Genomic DNA, 18,754 nt, shown 5'->3' with positions numbered 1-18,754 from the left:
TGGGAATGCAAAAGTGCTGCTGCCTCCCTGTTCCACTCACAGCGTTTGGGGCTCACAGGGGTGTGTTGCTCTTCAAGGATTCTCTGAAATCCATCCCTTCAGGGCAAAAGAGTCAGGGTTTTGGAAGTGTGCTAAATCCCCAGCACTAATCCTGCTTTCATTCTCCCAGTGGTGGTGCCTTGCTCACTGGAAATCTTTGATTCCCCACCAGACAACCTCATCTCCACCCTGCTTCCAGCAGGAAAGCTGGACTAGATAAGCTCCAGAGAGCCCTGCCAACATAGACTGTCCTGTGGCTCTGGGCTAACTTAGGAGAGAAGGAAGGAACTCAGCAGACAAGCTACAGCCTCAAAGAACGGCTTTGAAATGTTTAGAAATCATTATTGACTTTAAGCCTTGACAGAATGGAAGGAGAAATATGTGAGGAAGTGTATTATAAGAAATAAAAGTATTTATCCTTAGTTTCCTAAAAATTAAGTGTGCAGTTTAGTACTTTTGGATAACAAAATTATGGTAAGGATTCCATTTCAAGCAACTTTTATTATAACATTGCCACTTTTTATCATTTGTTTTCTTAATTTCTTCACTCTCTATACAACATGTGATAAATGTTACACTATCATTTTTTTCTGTAATTTCATTTAATTCGATGTGTGTTGTTGTGTACTTGCTTTATGTTAACCTACTTATGGGGTTAACATTAGAGAGAAAAATAGGGTTTTTTTCATCTGAACTGGACTGTCAGCTTCTCAAGGGGCTCTTCTGCTTTGTTTTCAAGCCGCCTTTCTTGACAGGTGGCTACTTTGTTCCAGTCCACAGAGGAAAATTCCATTAGAGATCTTGTCATTGCCCGCACTAAAACTGCATCTTCAGGGTCCTCAAATGGTACTCTGCAAAAAGAAAAAGTCCATCCCCTGAACATTTCCAAACCACTTCAGAACTAATTCACAAGACACACCCTCTGGAAAATGAAAGTAGCAGTCATGATGATACTAAAGAGGGAGGATTTAAAAATTTTAAATTTTCAGAAGGTTTTCTTCTACCAAATTTAAGAAAGCAGAACAAAATGAAAAAAGGTTGGAGTCATGAGATTCTATTTGAAGAAATCATATATAAATTATTTAAAAAGCATTTATAGTAGACTTAAAAATGTTTCTTTGTTTTCAATTTTTCCCCCCCAAAAGTTGTAATTATATACTTTTAATGCTCTGATTCAATGGACATGATTGAAGTGATTTGGTACCCATTACTGGAAATGCACATTTATTTCACTGTGGATTCTTAACTAGCCCACAGGCAAATATCCATTCTCCAAGCTCTGAATCCAGATCACTGTGAGCTTGTGTTCGTATATCCTGCCACAGCTGCTGTCTGGGAGAGAAAAGCAGCAGATTCACACCATCAGAGCAGCACTGACAAGGAACTAAAACCTTCCGACTCACATACAATGTTAAAACTTTGTCTTACAAGAACTTATTTCTTAAAGATGTCCCTGTACTAACACACCTCGTAGAAGCCACAGGACTGTCTCCACTGAGTGTCATGAACTTTGTCATGAAAAGACACCTTGCAAAGCCTCAGCATTTCCACAAATTACTCCAGGCAGCTGTACATCCATTCTAGCAATGAGGACAGCCTACTGCACTGAAGGCAGGTAAGACTTAATTGTTCAACAGAAATAACTTGATTTTTAAAGAGCTGTGCTCAGAGTACTGTTAAAGGATATTATATGTAGGCTCTTGTTATTTCCTTCAATGCCTTTTTCAAATCTTCTCATATGTAAAGCTAGAAAGTAAAGCCAAGCCTGATACCTAAAGTTTGCTCTTTGATACCTAAATCTGCTCTTACAAAGTTTGCATCTAAACTGTCATCACGTTAAAATGCAACTTTTCTCCTGTCTCAATCCAGACACAGAGATAAAACTTTTACATTTATTTCTATGATTTTGAAACTGAACAGAATAAAATTAACATCACATACAGAATAAAACAATTTCATTCTACAAGTCACAATATTTTCCAGAGAGTGTGTTTCTGAACAGCCAGTCAGGAAAACATTTTCTGAGACATAATATAGAACAGCTATTCTGATGCTCTAATACTTTGAGCATGCTTTTTCTAGTGATCAGTGTTTGATCTTACAAATAAATGGCATTTTTATGTACCCATTTCCAAATGTGGAATACCTTTCAATACTAAATTTTAGACAACAAACCTAGTGTACAGTTGCATCTATATTGAATACAAAGACCTGAAACTGTTTCAAATGCTTATTTTTACTATACATTTTCTCTAGTTAGGGTGTTTTTAGGCATAGGAAGAGCAACTTAAATGCTTCAGAGATGCAAAAGGAAGAAGAAACATTACTTACCTATTAGTGTTATTTCCAAATTCTTGACCTATAAGAGAAAGTTCAAATTATGATGTTAATGGCTGTACAGCAATTTGAGTAGCTGAGAATTGATTGCTATCCTGATCCTAAATTGCTTGTTCAAATTAATTGAAAACTAGCACATGATTTGAAATTTTTAAGATAATATTTTATTAAAATAATATGGAAGCAAGTATTTGCTGGGTTTTAAGTGTAGGTAGTTTTAAGTTTTTTGTATTTTATTTCCTGTAGACATACACATCCAGGCTTTTTTTTCTTTCACAGAAAATGAGGCCGCTGTAGATGCGTAAGATTGCAGGGTAGAGATAAAGACAGCTGTCTGCCTGCTTTGATAATCATCAGCAAAACAAATTATTAAATATGCTTAAACTATCCTCTTTTCCCCAACCTCTTCAAAATCATTGTTAAATACACTGCTTTCAGTTTTACTATTGTGATATATACATTAAAAAAAACTTGCAGGTATTTGATTACTTTCTAAACTTTCATCTGCACGATTAAAGTGCTACAATTTCACTTATCTATGCACAATGGTGGGGTTTTATCTTTAAAACATCAAAAGCTGACAAGGTTGTGTGGGATTTCAAAGTTAGTTCTGGAGTTCTGGATTGTGATACAAGTCTCATGGTTCCAGCTGGTATTCACCTGCTTTCTTGTGCCAGGATCATGCTGCCTTCAAGATCTGAATGGTTTAAGAACTCTATAAATTGAATTATATGCTGTTGTAAGACATCATTAAAATATTCCCAGCTTGAAAAGCATAAAGAGGAATCTGCTTACAAAACCAGATACATAAAATTTAGAACACTAGAAGAAAATATTTTCTTCAGGAGATTATCTTGTAAAAGCACTAGAGGGCATCAAAACTCTATGATGCTGAGCACTGGGAGTCAGAAGTTGATTGAGATGTTTTAAATAGAAGTAAAACTAAACATAAGACTCTTACTGACAAAAAGTTTTCAGTTATCTTTAAGGACAATTCTGTAACTACAGGGTAGTGACTAGAATTTATCTGCCACAATACTCTCAGTAGAAGGATTCATTGTTGCCTGCTGCTGCCACGACTACTTACTTTATGAAGCTGAGTTCTTGATGCATTTATATACTAAAAGCAATAATGTTTTATCAGATAATGAAAAAGAACATTTCTAATTCAAATGACCTAAAAATGTATGCCTTCCTTCGAGCATTATAAATACCTGAGGCCATTATTGGTCTTCTGGCTGGTTGAGTGCATCTGCCAGATCCCACCGTAGTCCCCAGGGATGTGTCTGCTCTCTTCCCAAAAGCTACTGACTGCATCACCCAAGCCCTTTTGGGGTTATAGAGATTAAGTGCTGACTCCCTTTCTTTTTGTGTAACTACTGTTAAAAGGGATATAAAAAAATTAATTTTATTTCTATCAGTTGAAAAGGCAGCATACAAAAGGTGATTCATAAATTTTCTGTGCAGTTTTTTTAACAACAATAATAATATTAATTACACAATTTCATGGCAATTAAAAATGGGAACATGGAGTGATACTTTCTAAGGCTTTAGGGTGAAGCCCTATACAGTAAAGTATTTTCTTCTGAGTGCAGTAGGATCTGAAATTTTAAATGAAGATGCTAGAAAGCAAGATTTTTTGTGCTGCATAAATGAGATCTCCTGCAGAAGTAAGTAAAGATTTGGAAGTGTATTTATGAATAGCAAAAACAAGTCTTGGTTTAAGACCAGTTCAATTCCCATTGGTCAATTACAGAGAAAACCCTAGGAGTGCAGTCAGAAGAAAAGTTTAAGTTTTTCCTGTTTTCCACTTTAGGAGAAATAACTTTAATTTTTAAACAAATGGTTTGAGGCTCTTAAATCAAATTGGGGATGGTGGCTTAATTTTATGAACCTTATACTAATCTAGTATTTCAGCTATGGAACAGAAGTCAGCTAAACTTTTAGAACAAGTAACTGGCAGAAGCATTTTCAGTTCAGGGAAGTTTTGGAGTCATGGTGTCTAGGGGACCAATTAGGAAGGAACTGCAGTAGTCATGCCTGAAAGTAGTGGAACATGAGCGCATGTGTTGTGTGAAGGAGACAGCCAGGACTATACTGGTAATGTTCTACAGATGGTGAAGAAGCTTTGTAATGTTTTAGAGAAATATTTCACTAAATAGAAAGTCCAGGATACAGTTTGATACAAATTACTGCCTCAAGTCTTAATCCAGGACTGATTACAGTAGAACTGTAGTTAGGAGATGAAGTCCAGGAAGTTTAAGGAAGTGTTTCTAGACATGTAAATGCAACACGTATTTTTCAGCACATTAAGCTTCAGTCATCACTCCCCAGTCAAAAAGTGATATTTTAGTAGCAGCCTGGCAGATGTGCTAAGCACAAGTGTAACACAAGAGCAAGTGCTCAGGAGAGTGGAGGTACCTGTGCAGAATGACTGTGTGAGCAAATGGGCACCTGGTCAGATCCAGCAACTCCTCATCAGCCCCTGGCACCTGCTGAGGCCCATCCACCAGCTCTCCTACACAACAGCTGCACAGCTTCTCAGCACCTGCAGATGTCCTGCACCTGCTTGCTCAGTCCTTTTTCAAGGTGCTGGATTTTCCTCACTACTTTCTTACAGAGCTGAGGTAGGAATCAGCTACTTTCTCAGTGCTCTCCAGTAATTTTCAGTCCTGTCAGTCACACAGTTCTCCTTATACCAGAGATAAAAATCACCAAAGGTGATTTTCTGGGTACATTGTGGCATGTTTATGGATTCACTGATGTGATATCTGGCTATTCTTAAGAAATTTATTTTCTGTAGAATTTTCAGTAGACAAGCTGTGAAAGATCTCTTGATAACTTGTGGATATTTATTATATTTGAAAGCTTGTTCTGCATTTACCTTATCAAGAAATGTGCATATATGTACTTAAATTGTACAGAAACATGTACAAACCTAAGCAAGCACACTCACCCATGTGAATATACCAGTGAATGCACAGAGATAGGTACACATTTCTAAGCACGTTTTTATCTTTACTCAAATAGACAAAGCTACAAGAAAAAACCAACATAATATAAAAAGAAATCAAAAATATTTGACAGTGTTTATGCCATGCAAACTCTTTTTTCTTGATAAATCTTAACAATAAAAAGGTATCTGGTTCATTAGTTCTCTTTCTCTATCAACAAATGCATGTAAAACAACAGATAGGATAATTTCACCTATGTTTCCAAACTGGTTAGAACCAAAAGACACTGACAGTGCTTTGTGAGAGAGGAAAGCAATCCTTACACTTCCTGTCAAGGAGCTGAACTGAAGGAAGGAAGTATATCACATAAAGCCGGTAGTCTGGATCATACTCCAGAGGGTTATGGAATAGGTCTGCAAAACATACACAGAAAAAAGCCCCAATATCACAAAAAAGCAAACCCAGCAAAACAACAACTTTGCAAGGCAGGAAAATTAAAGGTCACTAGGAGCCAAAGATTTTGTACAAAATATCAAATTCAAATTGTTCTTAGGCTGCATAAACACTTTACACATGTGAAATTACTCATCTAAACATGGACTGCAGGAACTGACTTACTGCAGAGTATGCAAAATACCACAGGCAAGATCTGAGTAAAGGTGTCATCATGTACTCCAAACCTTTATAGCAAAAAGCACTGATGTGTTTGCCTTTGATTTTCTTATGTAGTGTTAGGTAATCCCTATTTTAAATAACAAGGGTCTTTTATGTGTGACAGCTTAAATGTAAGACACAAAATTTGTAGGATGATGGAGTTTTTAATATCAGATGAGCTTTAGGACACCTAAGACTTTATCAGAGCTGATAAGAGGCTGTATCCCACAGATACAATATAAAATGCAAATACACAGCCTTCTGATATTTTGACAGATGATGAGTTTGAAAACTCAAGAAACATAAGAGAATGTTTCAGAGGGCCTAAATTCCTAAGAACCTGGGTTCCAGTTGCATTCCTCGACACTGGAGATACCAAGCTCCAAAAGCTCATTAGCAACTTGGCTAAAATGTTTATGTTCAGGTTCAGGTTACCTCTCTAACCAAACCTCTGCAACACAGAGACAGGTATCAACCCTGTGCTGCTGCTTGGCCAGGTGTGGAACATGAGCCTAGCTCACTGCCAGTTTGTTTAGTGATAGTGATATCTCAGGCTGATTAAAACAGAAACTTGCTCATTCACAGATGAGCTAATAAACAAGCAGTTGTAGGGTGGGACCTCTTTTCTAAATAAAAAACATTATAATGCTTTTTATCTCCTTATACAAATGCTGTTCTTCTAAGACAGTAAAAATAATCAGTAGGCTGTCACGGTGACATGAGAGCAGGGTAAAAAATCTTAAATTAATCATCTTTACAACTACTGCTACAGTCTGCAGTCATCTGTTTTTCTCTTTCTGAGGAGAGGCTGTGGCTAATACTTGCTCTAGGGTAAAAAAATATGTCATTTAGCAGTTAGGGAGAGGAAGATGGTAGTAAGAGATAGTAGAAGAAAAAAGTCAGAAAATATTCCACTCAGATTTGTAATCTACAAGATGTAATTTCATGTTCTTCAGGACTGCTGAGGGGGCTCAGTGCTTGATGGGATTTAGCAGATATTTTGAAGATGCAACAAGGCTGGAATGAGCATTTGTCCTCTCCTTCATAGAAAACACCTGTTCATGTATTCAGAGGAGAACTTTTTATTTTAATTCTTTTACATATTTTTAAAAATGCTGTACTTAAAGTTAGTAAAACACCCATGAGGTGGCAGCAAAAGAAAGTTCTATTTTAGCAGAATGAATTTCTTTTCCTAGAAAGTGTTAATCAGAAAGAATATTATGTATGCATCTGATAAATCTATTCTTGAGTCGAGAAAATATACTATAGCACTCCAAAGAGAAAAATGTTTCAGAAAGATCTCTAAAAGCAGGTATGTTTGGTAGTGGAATAGAATAAAGATTCAAGAGAATATTTTCCAAGGCACAAAACAGTCTCATATTAAACTTGTGAATCTGGATGCTGCTTGGATTATGTCCCTGCTCAACAACACTGATTTGTAGGTTTGTTTTAGGGAATGTGCACTTTTCTACTCCTCATTTTTACAATAAATTCAACCCTTGTACAGATCAAGATGGTTTTGTTTTACAAAACATCTGGGATCAATTTCTGGCTGAGCTATCTACTTTCTTGTCAAGGTCATGCAATTTTAGTTGTACAAATTAGGATAATGCCTTCTTCCTCCACAGTTTTGTCTGTTTTCTCTATTTGGAGTGTAGGAAAACAGTGTGCCTCTGCCACATGGGGCAGAAACATAGTGAACAAGAGAGTTTTCTGAGGTCTAGCAGCAGGATGTTATCAGCTGTGGACAATAAATCAGTTGAGTCAATTTACAGAGTACGTAACAAAAATCTTGGATTCCAAAAGGGAGATGTGAGCACAGGGTGAGCCCATAAAGCAGCACTCTGAATCTCCCAAAAGGCTGCAGTTGTAGGCAGCACGTGCAGTAAATCTTTTGAAGCTGAGTGTCTTCCCTAGACACCTGATGAAGGATGGTTGTTATGCTACATATCCAGTGCAGGGCAGTGGCTAAAATCACAAGAGAGCCTTCAGGAAGAGAAATGCAACATTTTGGCAGCTGGATGCTACTCCTGAAGCAAACAATAATAGTGTGTTTTAATAGTTCTATTGTCCCCAAGAGCTACCAAATAATAAAATGTTGTTAAGCATCCAGAAGCTCTAATGAGGGTTAGCAAGTGACTTTTTTTCTTTAAATCAGATTAGCAATAAAAAAGATCTACCTCATAACAGTGAGAAGTCTCACTGGTTTTGTTTTATAAAAGTGAGTTATGGGCACAGCCCTTTGCAAAGCTACACAGTGCAAATTCTGCACGCATTCAATATTTATTAATATTGCAAGAAGGCAGATAAATTATATAGTAATACAATATATAGGATATGACTTTTAGAATTTATTTTGTTCATTTACTGATTTAATTTACTTCAAATATGACAGAGCATTTTATTAACCCAGTAGAGACCTGTTAATTTGAGAATTCATTATTACAAAATCCCCTTGAAGCAAACGTGTTGACAGTTTTTTTCATGACTGCACAGGTCATGAAGGAATGACTTTAAAGTTATGATTATTAAGGTTGTTAAGTTTCTCCCATTGATTACTGTTTATTCTTGTACAAATATTTGAACTAAACAACATTTTTTTTTAAATTAGGGTAGATCAGTATATTATATATATTGTTTGATTGTTCTTTCAAACACTTCCTTTTCTGTGGTGGTGGCTGGTCCAATTTGCATACAATTTTCACTGTCCCTTTGTAACTGCCATTTATAATAACTCAGCAGCACTTTAACTATCTGCTCTGTATTTCCCACAGATGGTTGCAACAAGTACAACAAACTTCCTGTGTTTGTTGAAGCTCCTTATTAACTTGTAGAGCTAACATTAAATTCAAGTGACTGCACCATTCATACATAGGATGTCTCTCCAGACGCTGCCTAATCACTTCAAACAACTGCATCCTTAAATGGACTCATTTTTCTATCTTGTATATAATGACAAGAATTTCAATAGTTTGGCTGGCATGTTGTCTTCCTAAACACTTGATTTGTTTTTATTAGTTTCAGTTCAGGGTCAAGTTCAATTAAAACTTTAATTTTTCATTCATATTTTCCTTTCCCACAATCACACATTCAGTTTTCTGAATGCTTAAGGAGGTGTTATGGCCTGGTGACATTCTGACATTCCCCTCCTTAACCATGTCACCAAGGCACAAAACTTGTTTACTGTCTTCTCCAAGTACTGAGCTTTTGGCATGACCTATGTTGACATTCCTTTAAGAATCACGGAAAAACACTGCTTATATTTTCATTTTCAACACCTTAATAGCATATAATCCTACCTTCTTATATTGTAACTTAGTGGCACCGACATTGTCTTGTATAACTTCATTTGAAATTTCAGAGATGGTGCAATTTTCATTTTCAGCCAGTGTATCAGAAAGTATGCTCCTTAACAGACATTGTTATGAATAATACCTAAAGTACATTTATTCTTAGACTCAAGAAATCCAGTCTGCCAAAAAGATGCAGAAAGGAAGTTCTATAAGCAAGACAATTAAAGAGGCAGGAATTTGGGCTCTATAAGCTATCACTCAGTCTCAACAGCAGCTAACACCCATTTTTCAACTCCTTTCTCCTCTATGATAATCTCACCCTACTCCTGTGTTCCATTACAGAGAGGCAGCTGTAAACTGCTTAGACATCATCCAAGCTACTGGCAGCCAGCAGCCAAAAAGTTAACTTCTGAACTCACTTAGCAGTTGTTCCTCAGTTGAGGTACTCTTTGTGGAATTTTCATGTCTTAGAGATCTCTTTCTTCTGTCAAACTTGGCTGAAATTGCTAATTAGCTTCAAAAGCTATTGGCAAATGATGTGGAAATAGACAAGAAACATCCCGATAAGAAACTAAAAAGCTACTACTTGCTGTTCTGCAAAATAAAAATAAGGTATTACTTAGAGTCTGCAAGCTTATCATTCCTTTCAATTCCTTCACTGTTTTGCCAAGTTTTTTTAACTCGTTGTTGTGAAGAAACAGAATCTGTAAGGAACATAGGTGTTTCAGAGCACCTGAAATAAAATGAAAAATAATTAATCATTCTCACCATAGCTGCCTTTATTAGAACATTATTTTGCTATGCTGTACACTGAATTTGGTATTAGTTATTTATGTATGCCTGTCTTTTAGTAACACATTGCATGAGATGTTAATTAAGCAATAAATTAAAGATATTTCAATATCCTTTTCACCTTTCTAGTCACATCCTTTAAGCACATGCCTATCTTTTTTTCATTCCAATTTTTTCCATTTGTCCACATCACCCTTGTATCAACAAATCAGCCTCAATTGCAACCTCTCTTCTACCTCCCTTCATTCCTCCTGTATCCCTGTAATCTTTGCTTAACTCACTTTCTTCTACCATGACCTAATATTACCTTTGCCTGACAAAGAACAGTATATGCCTAATCCTACCTTTGTCTTACAAGTAGTAAATAGTGCATTCCTTAGAAAATAATTCTGTTTCAAGTAATTATTGATGAATTAAAAAACTATTACAAAATATTGTTTTGACCCAGACTGTGTTCACATCCTCACACATCAAGATTAGATATCTCATTTTCCAAATCATAGACAGTATTTTCTTTCTCTACTAATGATACCCTTCTGTTTATCCATATTTTGATATCATCTGTATTGTCTCTTGTATCTATGTTTATGTCTTTCAAAGATAAAGTTTGCTTGAAATCTCACAGAAACAAATCAACATCATTTCTCATCCAGCATTTAACAGGGACAGAAAAAAAAATTTAAAATGTCTAAAATATTTAGAAATGTATTATGCTTTGGCCTGTTCATTCACAAATTTACAAGTCTGGTAAAGCCATTTTAATCTACAAGGACAAGCAAAACTAAAATAGAAGTATAAGACAGATGCATTTTTAAAATAAACCAAGGTTGGCAGTAACTTTGCAAAATACTTCAGGTTATAAATTCTCAATATTAAATATGATCATGTAAGATCAAAAAAATTTCACAATTGCCTGACATAAAGTGAATGACATTTCATCCCTTAAACCAGAATAAATACATCACCTTATTGTCACTCAAGTATGTTGGAAAAATTAAATATCGAATAATTAATATGTGTTAATACATAGGATCTTTCAACCATTAAGTTACTTGCTGTAATCCAGTTTTATAAATTTGAATGCCAATACAGAAAAAAGAAAGTGTAGGCCTCTGCTCAACAACTTAAAAATGGAAGACTGGTACCTGATATATCTGTCAGCTTGTTATTGTTGAGATAGAGCTCAGTCAAGTAATAGTTTTTGATTAAGAAGGTTAAATCTTCGATCTGAAATTAGAGTTAGGCAAACTGTTATATGTCACTCTGAATGTGGTGCTGGAGAATTATAAACATGGCCTCTGGAAAACTGTTTAACCACAGGTAGTTCCTTATATTTCTGTTTAAGACTCTTGGTTTAAGGATTCTCTTGACAACTGAACCTTCATTAGAAGTACTAATTACAAATCAAATATAAGCAGTAGAGCCTTACCTAATTTTTTGAACTACACATTTAACATCTGTATTTGGAAAGAGATTTCTTTAAATGACTGGTCTCCACATTTTCTCTCCTTCTATTCATATTTGAAATCATTTTTATTGTTAAAAGACCCTTGTAGAGCATAATAATTCTACATTGGTTTAAGAATATTCCTGAAATATGTCATTTGAATAATCTTGTTTTTAAATTGCTTTTCACCAGCAAGCTCAAAGAGCGCAAAATGGTTCTTATTCATCAGAAATGTCATCTAATCATACTTAGAGAATCAATTAGAGTTACAGAATAAAAAATCAGTATGAATATGGGTGTATTCCAAATAAAGAGTTATCTTCAGTTCCTATGGAATATTCCTTGTTTGGAATAGCTCAATTCCAATACACTTTTGACTCCAGTGCAAGGTAAAGTATCTGCAGTGGGACAGCAAGCTGACCTTTATAATCACTGAGAAATGGGAATACTAATGGTGCTGAAGTTTTTATCTTACAGTTTAAATGCAAGAACAACAAACAGAATTTTATTCCTCACTCTGTGAATTCTGTGACAAAAAGCAGTTTGTCAGGAAAGGTATTATTTCAGTCCTTGAATTTTGCCACTGACTCTGAAATAAATGTGTTTTGCTCTGTGTATTAACAGTACCTAAAAGCTGGAAGGAAGAGCACAAGACAGAAGTTTTTCCACTCCCTTGTGGAAATGGAATGGTTTTCCCTATCTTTGGCAAGTTTTGTTTTCAGAATCATTGGAAGTTTGCTTTTTTTCTGATAAAACCATTAAGTACAGAAAAATATGCTGCTCCTATTGAGGCATTTCAGTAAGACTTCTCCTATGAAAAGCCACTGAGTGACTTCGCCACATAAGTTATATAGAACAACAAAAGAATGTTCTTTGTTACTGCTTAGGTAAGAAAAGTGAGAGTTGTGGAAAACTCCAATTTATTTCTCTTTTTTGATCAGCAAGATCAGTTCAGCTTAGTCATCAGGCCATTTCTTCTTCTTCTTTAATGTCCTTTCGCTATACAAGGAAAAGCCCTATTATACCTGTGATTTTAGTTAAACATTTTAATATATCTATGCATTTGCTCTTTTCAAAAATAGTTAGAGATCTTTTGATGAATTGGACATAAGATGCCATACAACTGATGCTAGCCTGGGGCAGCAGATATACACGTGCTCTGAAGTGACAGGGAATGCAAATTTATTTTTTCTGCTGCTCACAGATCTACTTATTTACCTGACTAAGCAATTCTGGAGATGGAAGAATTTGGGCTCACTGTGGAAGTCATGTAAACTACTGTACAGTAAAATATTCATACCCTGTCATCCCTAGAACTGCAGTGCTGCTTCCTGTGCACAGGGAGAAGCTCATTTCACTCTCATGTGAAATGAGAGTGAAATAAGTTTTATGTCACTCTCATGTGCATGACATCAAAAAGGAGCCTCACCTTGACCACCAGCCTGCTAGAATAAACTATGCATGTCTGCCAGAATATAAAAGAAGAGTCATGCCTTTCCTGCAATCCACTCCTGTCCTACAGCCACATCACCCCTCAGTCTGTTCCAAGAACTGTCCCCTCTAATTACACTGGGAGCTCAGGAATTAGCACAAAACCTCAGCTCCTTAAATAAAATTTATAAATCTAATGTGAATCTAAAGGAAAATATATTAGCTCTGTAATGTCAAATAGAGTTTTCTTCAAATCTGTTATATTTGACAGTTAAATTAGCCTGGCAATTGAAAAGAATCTATTTGTTTGACAATAGATATAATACTTTATGCTAGAAAAGACCACAAAATAATAATCAGGGAGTATAGATGCATTGTTCTGCTCTTTAAAGGAATATCCAATTACCTTATTGTTGTTAATCCACAAATACCTTAATCTGCGAAACTGTGATAGACTTGGGATACTTCTTAGACCTCTGATGGGAGAAAAAAAAAGAGGAACAAATTTCTTAATGTTAATAGTGCTTACTAATTTGATAAATATTTTATTTTCCATAAATAATATTAGACAAGAACCAGAAAGGCACACTTCCTTGGAATGTGTAGTACAGAAAGACACAAAGAGAAGGTGGCAGAGCCAGTGTAAGCTCTCTGCACACCTGCAAACATAACAAGGCAGCAGGTAGTAAAGAAACAGGAACAAAATAAGTGATACATTAATTGCTTTTCCATAACAGCATGAGTTATGAGTCTGAGTCACATGTACTTTGCACTTTGTAGAAATCCTGCTCAGAACACAGGAGGAGAAGTTTGGCACCCTGGGGACATGAAGCTAAAAGCAAAGCTGCTTTGAAGGTGCAGTGGGGATTGTCCAGCCACAGGAGACAGACATCAAGCACATCAATGTGCATTTTTTATTATTTTTCATATTAGTGTATATTGTGAAATTTTGCCTTTTTTCCATTCCTGTCCTATTCTCATAGAAACTTAGTACATCCACTGAGGCTGAAATGATCTCCCATGTGCTAGTATGGTTTTATGTTCCATTGTGTATCTAGCACTTTGAGCTTGCTAGTGTACTATAAATAAAAAATTACTTACTGACCAGAAAATATTAGTGAGCTGCCGAGTGATTTTAACTAACTGCTCTTCTTTATTTTCATTGCTATAAATAAATGTTCTTAATTTCCACTAGAAAAATTATAGATTACTTTTACCTGACAATTTTTAATTGCCATAATAAAAATTTTCTTGTGGATTTTAATGTGTTGCAAGATGAAGGCCAGTGTTTCAGAAGGTAACAGGACTGATAAAAATTAACCTCATATTATCAGTCTAAAGGCATGTCTGTTTTCCAACTGTGAAGTCTGGTCTCTATCTTTCTGTGCTGTCTTTTTACTTGTTGGGTTGTTTTTTTTCCAACACACCCTCCAGGTACAGACAAAGGGAGGGTGGATGCCTTTTCTCATCTTGCTTTTGCAAATGAAAAGTCTGTCAAGAGCAAACTCTACAAAGTTGAGGCACTATACTTTTAGTCCCTTGTATTACTGAAAATCAGATTATCCTCTCATGTTGCTACTTTAAACTGTTTCTTTGGCTTCCTCAGATAAGCCATAGAAACTAACTCTGCAAATACATACTTAATGAGTCTACTGCCACAAGTAACAGAAAAAGACATTATTGCAAGTAGCAGGGACAAGCAGATGGCTGTTGACAGGACATGCAGAGCTCCTAAAGAGCTCCTATTTAATTCTCCTGTGCATCCCTGAACTACATTTCAGGTAGCAAAGGCAAAATTTCTTATATAAAATTCTTATATTCTTGGTCACTGCCACTCTATAACTAGATTACAGCTTTACATTTAATTGGCTTTACTCCCTGTCTAGTAACAGCCTCATCTTCACTATCTCCAAGCCTCAATCTGTTGGCTTTTTGGTTTTGGTTTACTGCTTTGCTCCTTTTTTTTTTTTTTTTTTTTATATTAAGGCATTTAATTTGCCCCAGGTAGAGCTTAATTCCTCAAACATTTTAAAAGAGCCTGTCCTTTTCTACATGCCTCCCAGACTTTGTATGTCTTCTATAAACTGATCCTTTTTGGCCTGCAGCACTCTTTTTCTACCTACTGCTAAGTTAATCAGTTTTCCTGGGATGACAGCTTTCAGTGTCCAAAATGCATTGTTTCATGTTCCTTTCATAGTAGTGGTTTAAAAATAAAAACTCATTCCCTCTTATTTGATTGACTTTAATTTTTTTCCATTTTCTTATTTCAGCTATCAGAAAAATATGCCAAACTAACACTAAAGGAGGCATGATCTGATACTGAGCTTGGCTGGGGTTCAAGTTTATATAAACTGATATAGAATAAAAGGAGTTCATTTCTATCCAATCATAAAAGAATCCATCTTGCATCATCTTTACCAAAATGGTTTAATGGGAAGACAGATCACTTATTTATCTGCCATGTGAGCATTTCTTTTTATTCTATACCAAAAAAAATACTTGAAAGCTAGTGAGGGCACACATTTAAGCATTTAAAAACAGAAAATATGCCAATTAACATTGTATACACAGTCTTAATTCTTAACATCTGTGGTATAATAATTGTATTGTTTAGAAAGTATGTATATATGCCCCTTGTAATTTTCTCATTATTGAAACTTCTCCCTTAAATTTCATCTTTTTTCTTCTTTCTAAAATGCACATTTTAAGCAATTTGACAGTAACTATATGTTTTACCTCACAAAGCATCAAATACTTTCTTGATGTAAATCAGGAGATATGATAAGGAATTTAAACATATTAGTGAGCAAATTTAGATTTTCAAGACCATATAATTTCCACTAAAAACAGACTTGACAACACTGAAATCCCTTAATCCCTTAAGACTTTTTTTTCACTCATTGGACCAAGAGACCTTGAAAACCTTGTCTCTAAATTATTAAACTATCTTAGTTTTTCTTTATGCCATCAACCATGTGAGCAGTGGATGCAGTTGTGAGGCTGCAGACAGGTATGCAACACTTGGAATTGTGCCCTGGCCAGAAATTCCAAGCCGCTTTCCCAAAACTTTGAAGTATGTCCTGTCATGTATCCATCCCTCTATGGCAGCCTCTCAGCATGTTCATACTACAGCACACACCTCTATCAAACTAGATCACCCACAGGTTCATGAAAGTTTGCCTTCCTTCACTTAGTACATCTTCTCCTCATCTGCCCTACATCTCAAGCTGCTTCATTAAGCTCTCAGAGGAGATCAGCTCTCTCATCAGTACTGCCTGCCCAAAAGAAGTGTTCTTGCGCTTGTATTCACTTTATCTTGCCCTGCCCTCCCTTCAGTTCTCAGCAGTACAGATGCAGGTAATTTCAAGGGTGGTACCACTGAGTTTTGCCATTGCAGTAACACATTTCTTCAGGGAGGTCAGAAATTTGGCAGTTCCTAGACTGGGCAGGTCCCGTGTTCTTTCATTTGCCTTCTTGATACTCCTTCCACCCAGCTTATGTGCCTGTTAGAACAGGCAGAGATCAGCCCATCAGCTCTCACTCCTCTGCTCCCCATGGCAGAAATTCATGTACAACTCGGTGAATTCACAGACCCTCAAGCAACTCTGGGTTGCTGGAGACAGATTGTGTATCTAGGGATGAAGCTGTTAGCTGTGAGCACGGTGCTGCTGTGAGTCTGTGCACTTTTACCATTTCTTCATTCACAACATGTATGGACTATGTAAGAATATGATGTACTGGTATTTCACATATAAATGATGTTCAGAGAGTTCCTGGTACAGAAAGCACTGTGAGAGATTTCCATTTACTGCGTGCTCTACTTTTAGTAAAAGTCAAAGCAAGAAACATTTTACTTACTGTCTAGCCAGATACAATGCCACGACATCCACATTGCTCTTATAGCCACAAATCTTCAGCTGTTTTTCTATTGCCTGACAGTATACAGTACATTTGTCAGTATAATATGCTGCATTGCTATGGAGTCAATACATTGTAACATATGTGAACTCAGTATTTAAAGTAACCAAAATTAATATATGCATCACAGCACCTTAATACAGAAAACTGTAACATAATCTAAGAGAGATAGAGACGTATTAAAATTCCAGTCTGTATTTTAAATTGATAAAAATATTCTGGTGATTAGGCTAAACTTACACTAATTTTCTTTTCCTGTGGAGAATCATAGATGGTAGACATGGAACAAGAAATTAACATATATTTACTGGAGAATGGGCTTCTCACTCAGGTCAGCTAATCCAGTACTTGTGATGAATGAGGAAACTGCTTACTTTGCATTATAGTTGCAACTTTATTTTATGCAGCTTTACTTTAAAACTATGCACGTGACCTTTTAAAACTATGCATCTAGAAAACTCTGCTTGTACATTTAACATTGAAAAATGCAGACACGATTTTTATTTTCAGAGTATATTATTGAGGTGTCATAACTTGCAAAAGCAACAAAACCCATTAATGTAAGAATTATGGATCTCTCTTACTAGTGGTTGATAAATACTAAAATGCATATCAGAAAAAATGGGTTTAATACATGAGCGATTGTGCCCAAAATCATTATGTCCTCTATTGTTTAAAACACAAAACTGATACAACTTCACATGCACAAAATGGCTTGGAAGCACTGACAGGCATGCTGAGAGTGGCCTGTATTGGCTGCACAACCACTCCAGCGTGTTCTGGGTGTGCTAAACCTACACAAAACAACTTGCTAATGTGTGGGACGTGCGGCACTCTCCGGCCAGAGGCAGCCAGGCACACACAGGCCGCCTGTTCCCCAGAGCGCCTGTGGGACCCTGCCTTTTGCCCAGAACTGGGCACGGCCAGCTGCCAACTGCAGATGTCGGGAAGGGCAAAGGTCTGAACAAATGGCCATAGTTTTGTTACTACACGTGCACAATGTGCCCATGGAACACCAGGTGATCTCTGGAGAAAAGCAGCTGTGAGACACCCCAAGTGTGCCGATGTCGGGCCCCGGCACTGCGGGACACAGCGATGGGAAGGGCCGACGTGACAACGGGGAAGGCACACCTACGGCAGAGAGCACCAACCCGGGGGTAGCGTTCCACAGGAAGGCTGTGCTCAAACACTGGTATTTCGCACACTCCGTTATGCGACATCTCATCCTCTCCCCACCCTGGAGCCCCGTCCCTGTCAGCCCCGGCTCTGCGCCGCAGCACCGCGCGGCCGCGGGGGGGCCCGCAGGGCCCAGGCGGGCTCCCTGGCTGCTTGGGAAGGACAGGGAGGGCTGCCCGGGCTCTCTCGGAGGATCCCAGCCGCTCGCTGCCGCCCCGCGTGGGAGGACGGACGCGCCTCGCCTCGGGGTGCGGTGGCGGTGCCGAGCACAGCGAGAGGCCGGGGCCCAGGCCGCTGGGACCGGGCGGGTGCGACGGGCCGAGCCGGGCCGAGCCGGGCCGGCCTCCGTTCGGGCGGGGCCGGGCGGGGAGAGGAGCGGCCAGGGCGGGCCGAGGGGAGAGGAGGGGCCGCGCCCGCTCACCTGCCCGCCGGCCGTGTCGACCGCCGCCATCTTAGAGCCCCGCTGTGGGCAGGCGCCAGGCGCGGTCGCGAGACGTGGGCAGAGCTGCGCTGGGCCGGGCTGGCCGGACGCGGCCGGGCCGGGCTGGAGTGGGGTTTCGGGGCCGGGACCCCCAGCACGCACCTGGAATCACTGAATCGGTTTAAGAAAGTACCTCTGAGATCATCAAGTCCAACCTATGACTGATCACCGCCTCCTCAACTAGATCGTGCCACTGAGTGCCACATCTACTCTTTCCTTAAACGTCTCCAGG

At 37.8% G+C, this 18,754-nt stretch overlaps 1 protein-coding gene across 2 annotated transcripts; it reads right to left on the bottom strand.

Annotated features, from left to right (window-relative positions):
• Positions 1-520: 520 nt before the first annotated feature.
• Positions 521-18,541, bottom strand: LRRC72 (leucine rich repeat containing 72). 2 transcript variants are annotated; one of them, XM_036406144.2, is made up of 9 exons: positions 18,463-18,541; positions 16,806-16,879; positions 13,354-13,423; positions 11,215-11,296; positions 9,897-10,010; positions 5,654-5,743; positions 3,591-3,755; positions 2,371-2,398; positions 521-890 (listed from the first exon to the last, which is right to left on the bottom strand). In XM_036406144.2, exons 1-9 carry the CDS (start codon positions 18,490-18,492, stop codon positions 725-727), a joined length of 819 nt encoding a protein of 272 aa, XP_036262037.1. In that variant the 5' UTR covers positions 18,493-18,541; the 3' UTR covers positions 521-724. The 2 variants fall into 2 exon arrangements, with proteins under 2 accessions (XP_036262037.1, XP_054372198.1); XM_054516223.1 differs by lacking the exon at positions 9,897-10,010 and having other exon boundaries at positions 18,463-18,539.
• Positions 18,542-18,754: the final 213 nt, after the last annotated feature.

The sequence above is a fragment of the Molothrus ater genome, chromosome 1 (genome assembly GCF_012460135.2).
Source record: "Molothrus ater isolate BHLD 08-10-18 breed brown headed cowbird chromosome 1, BPBGC_Mater_1.1, whole genome shotgun sequence".
In the NCBI taxonomy this organism is placed as follows: Eukaryota; Metazoa; Chordata; class Aves; order Passeriformes; family Icteridae; genus Molothrus; species Molothrus ater.
This window is presented reverse-complemented; position numbering and strand designations above follow the sequence as displayed.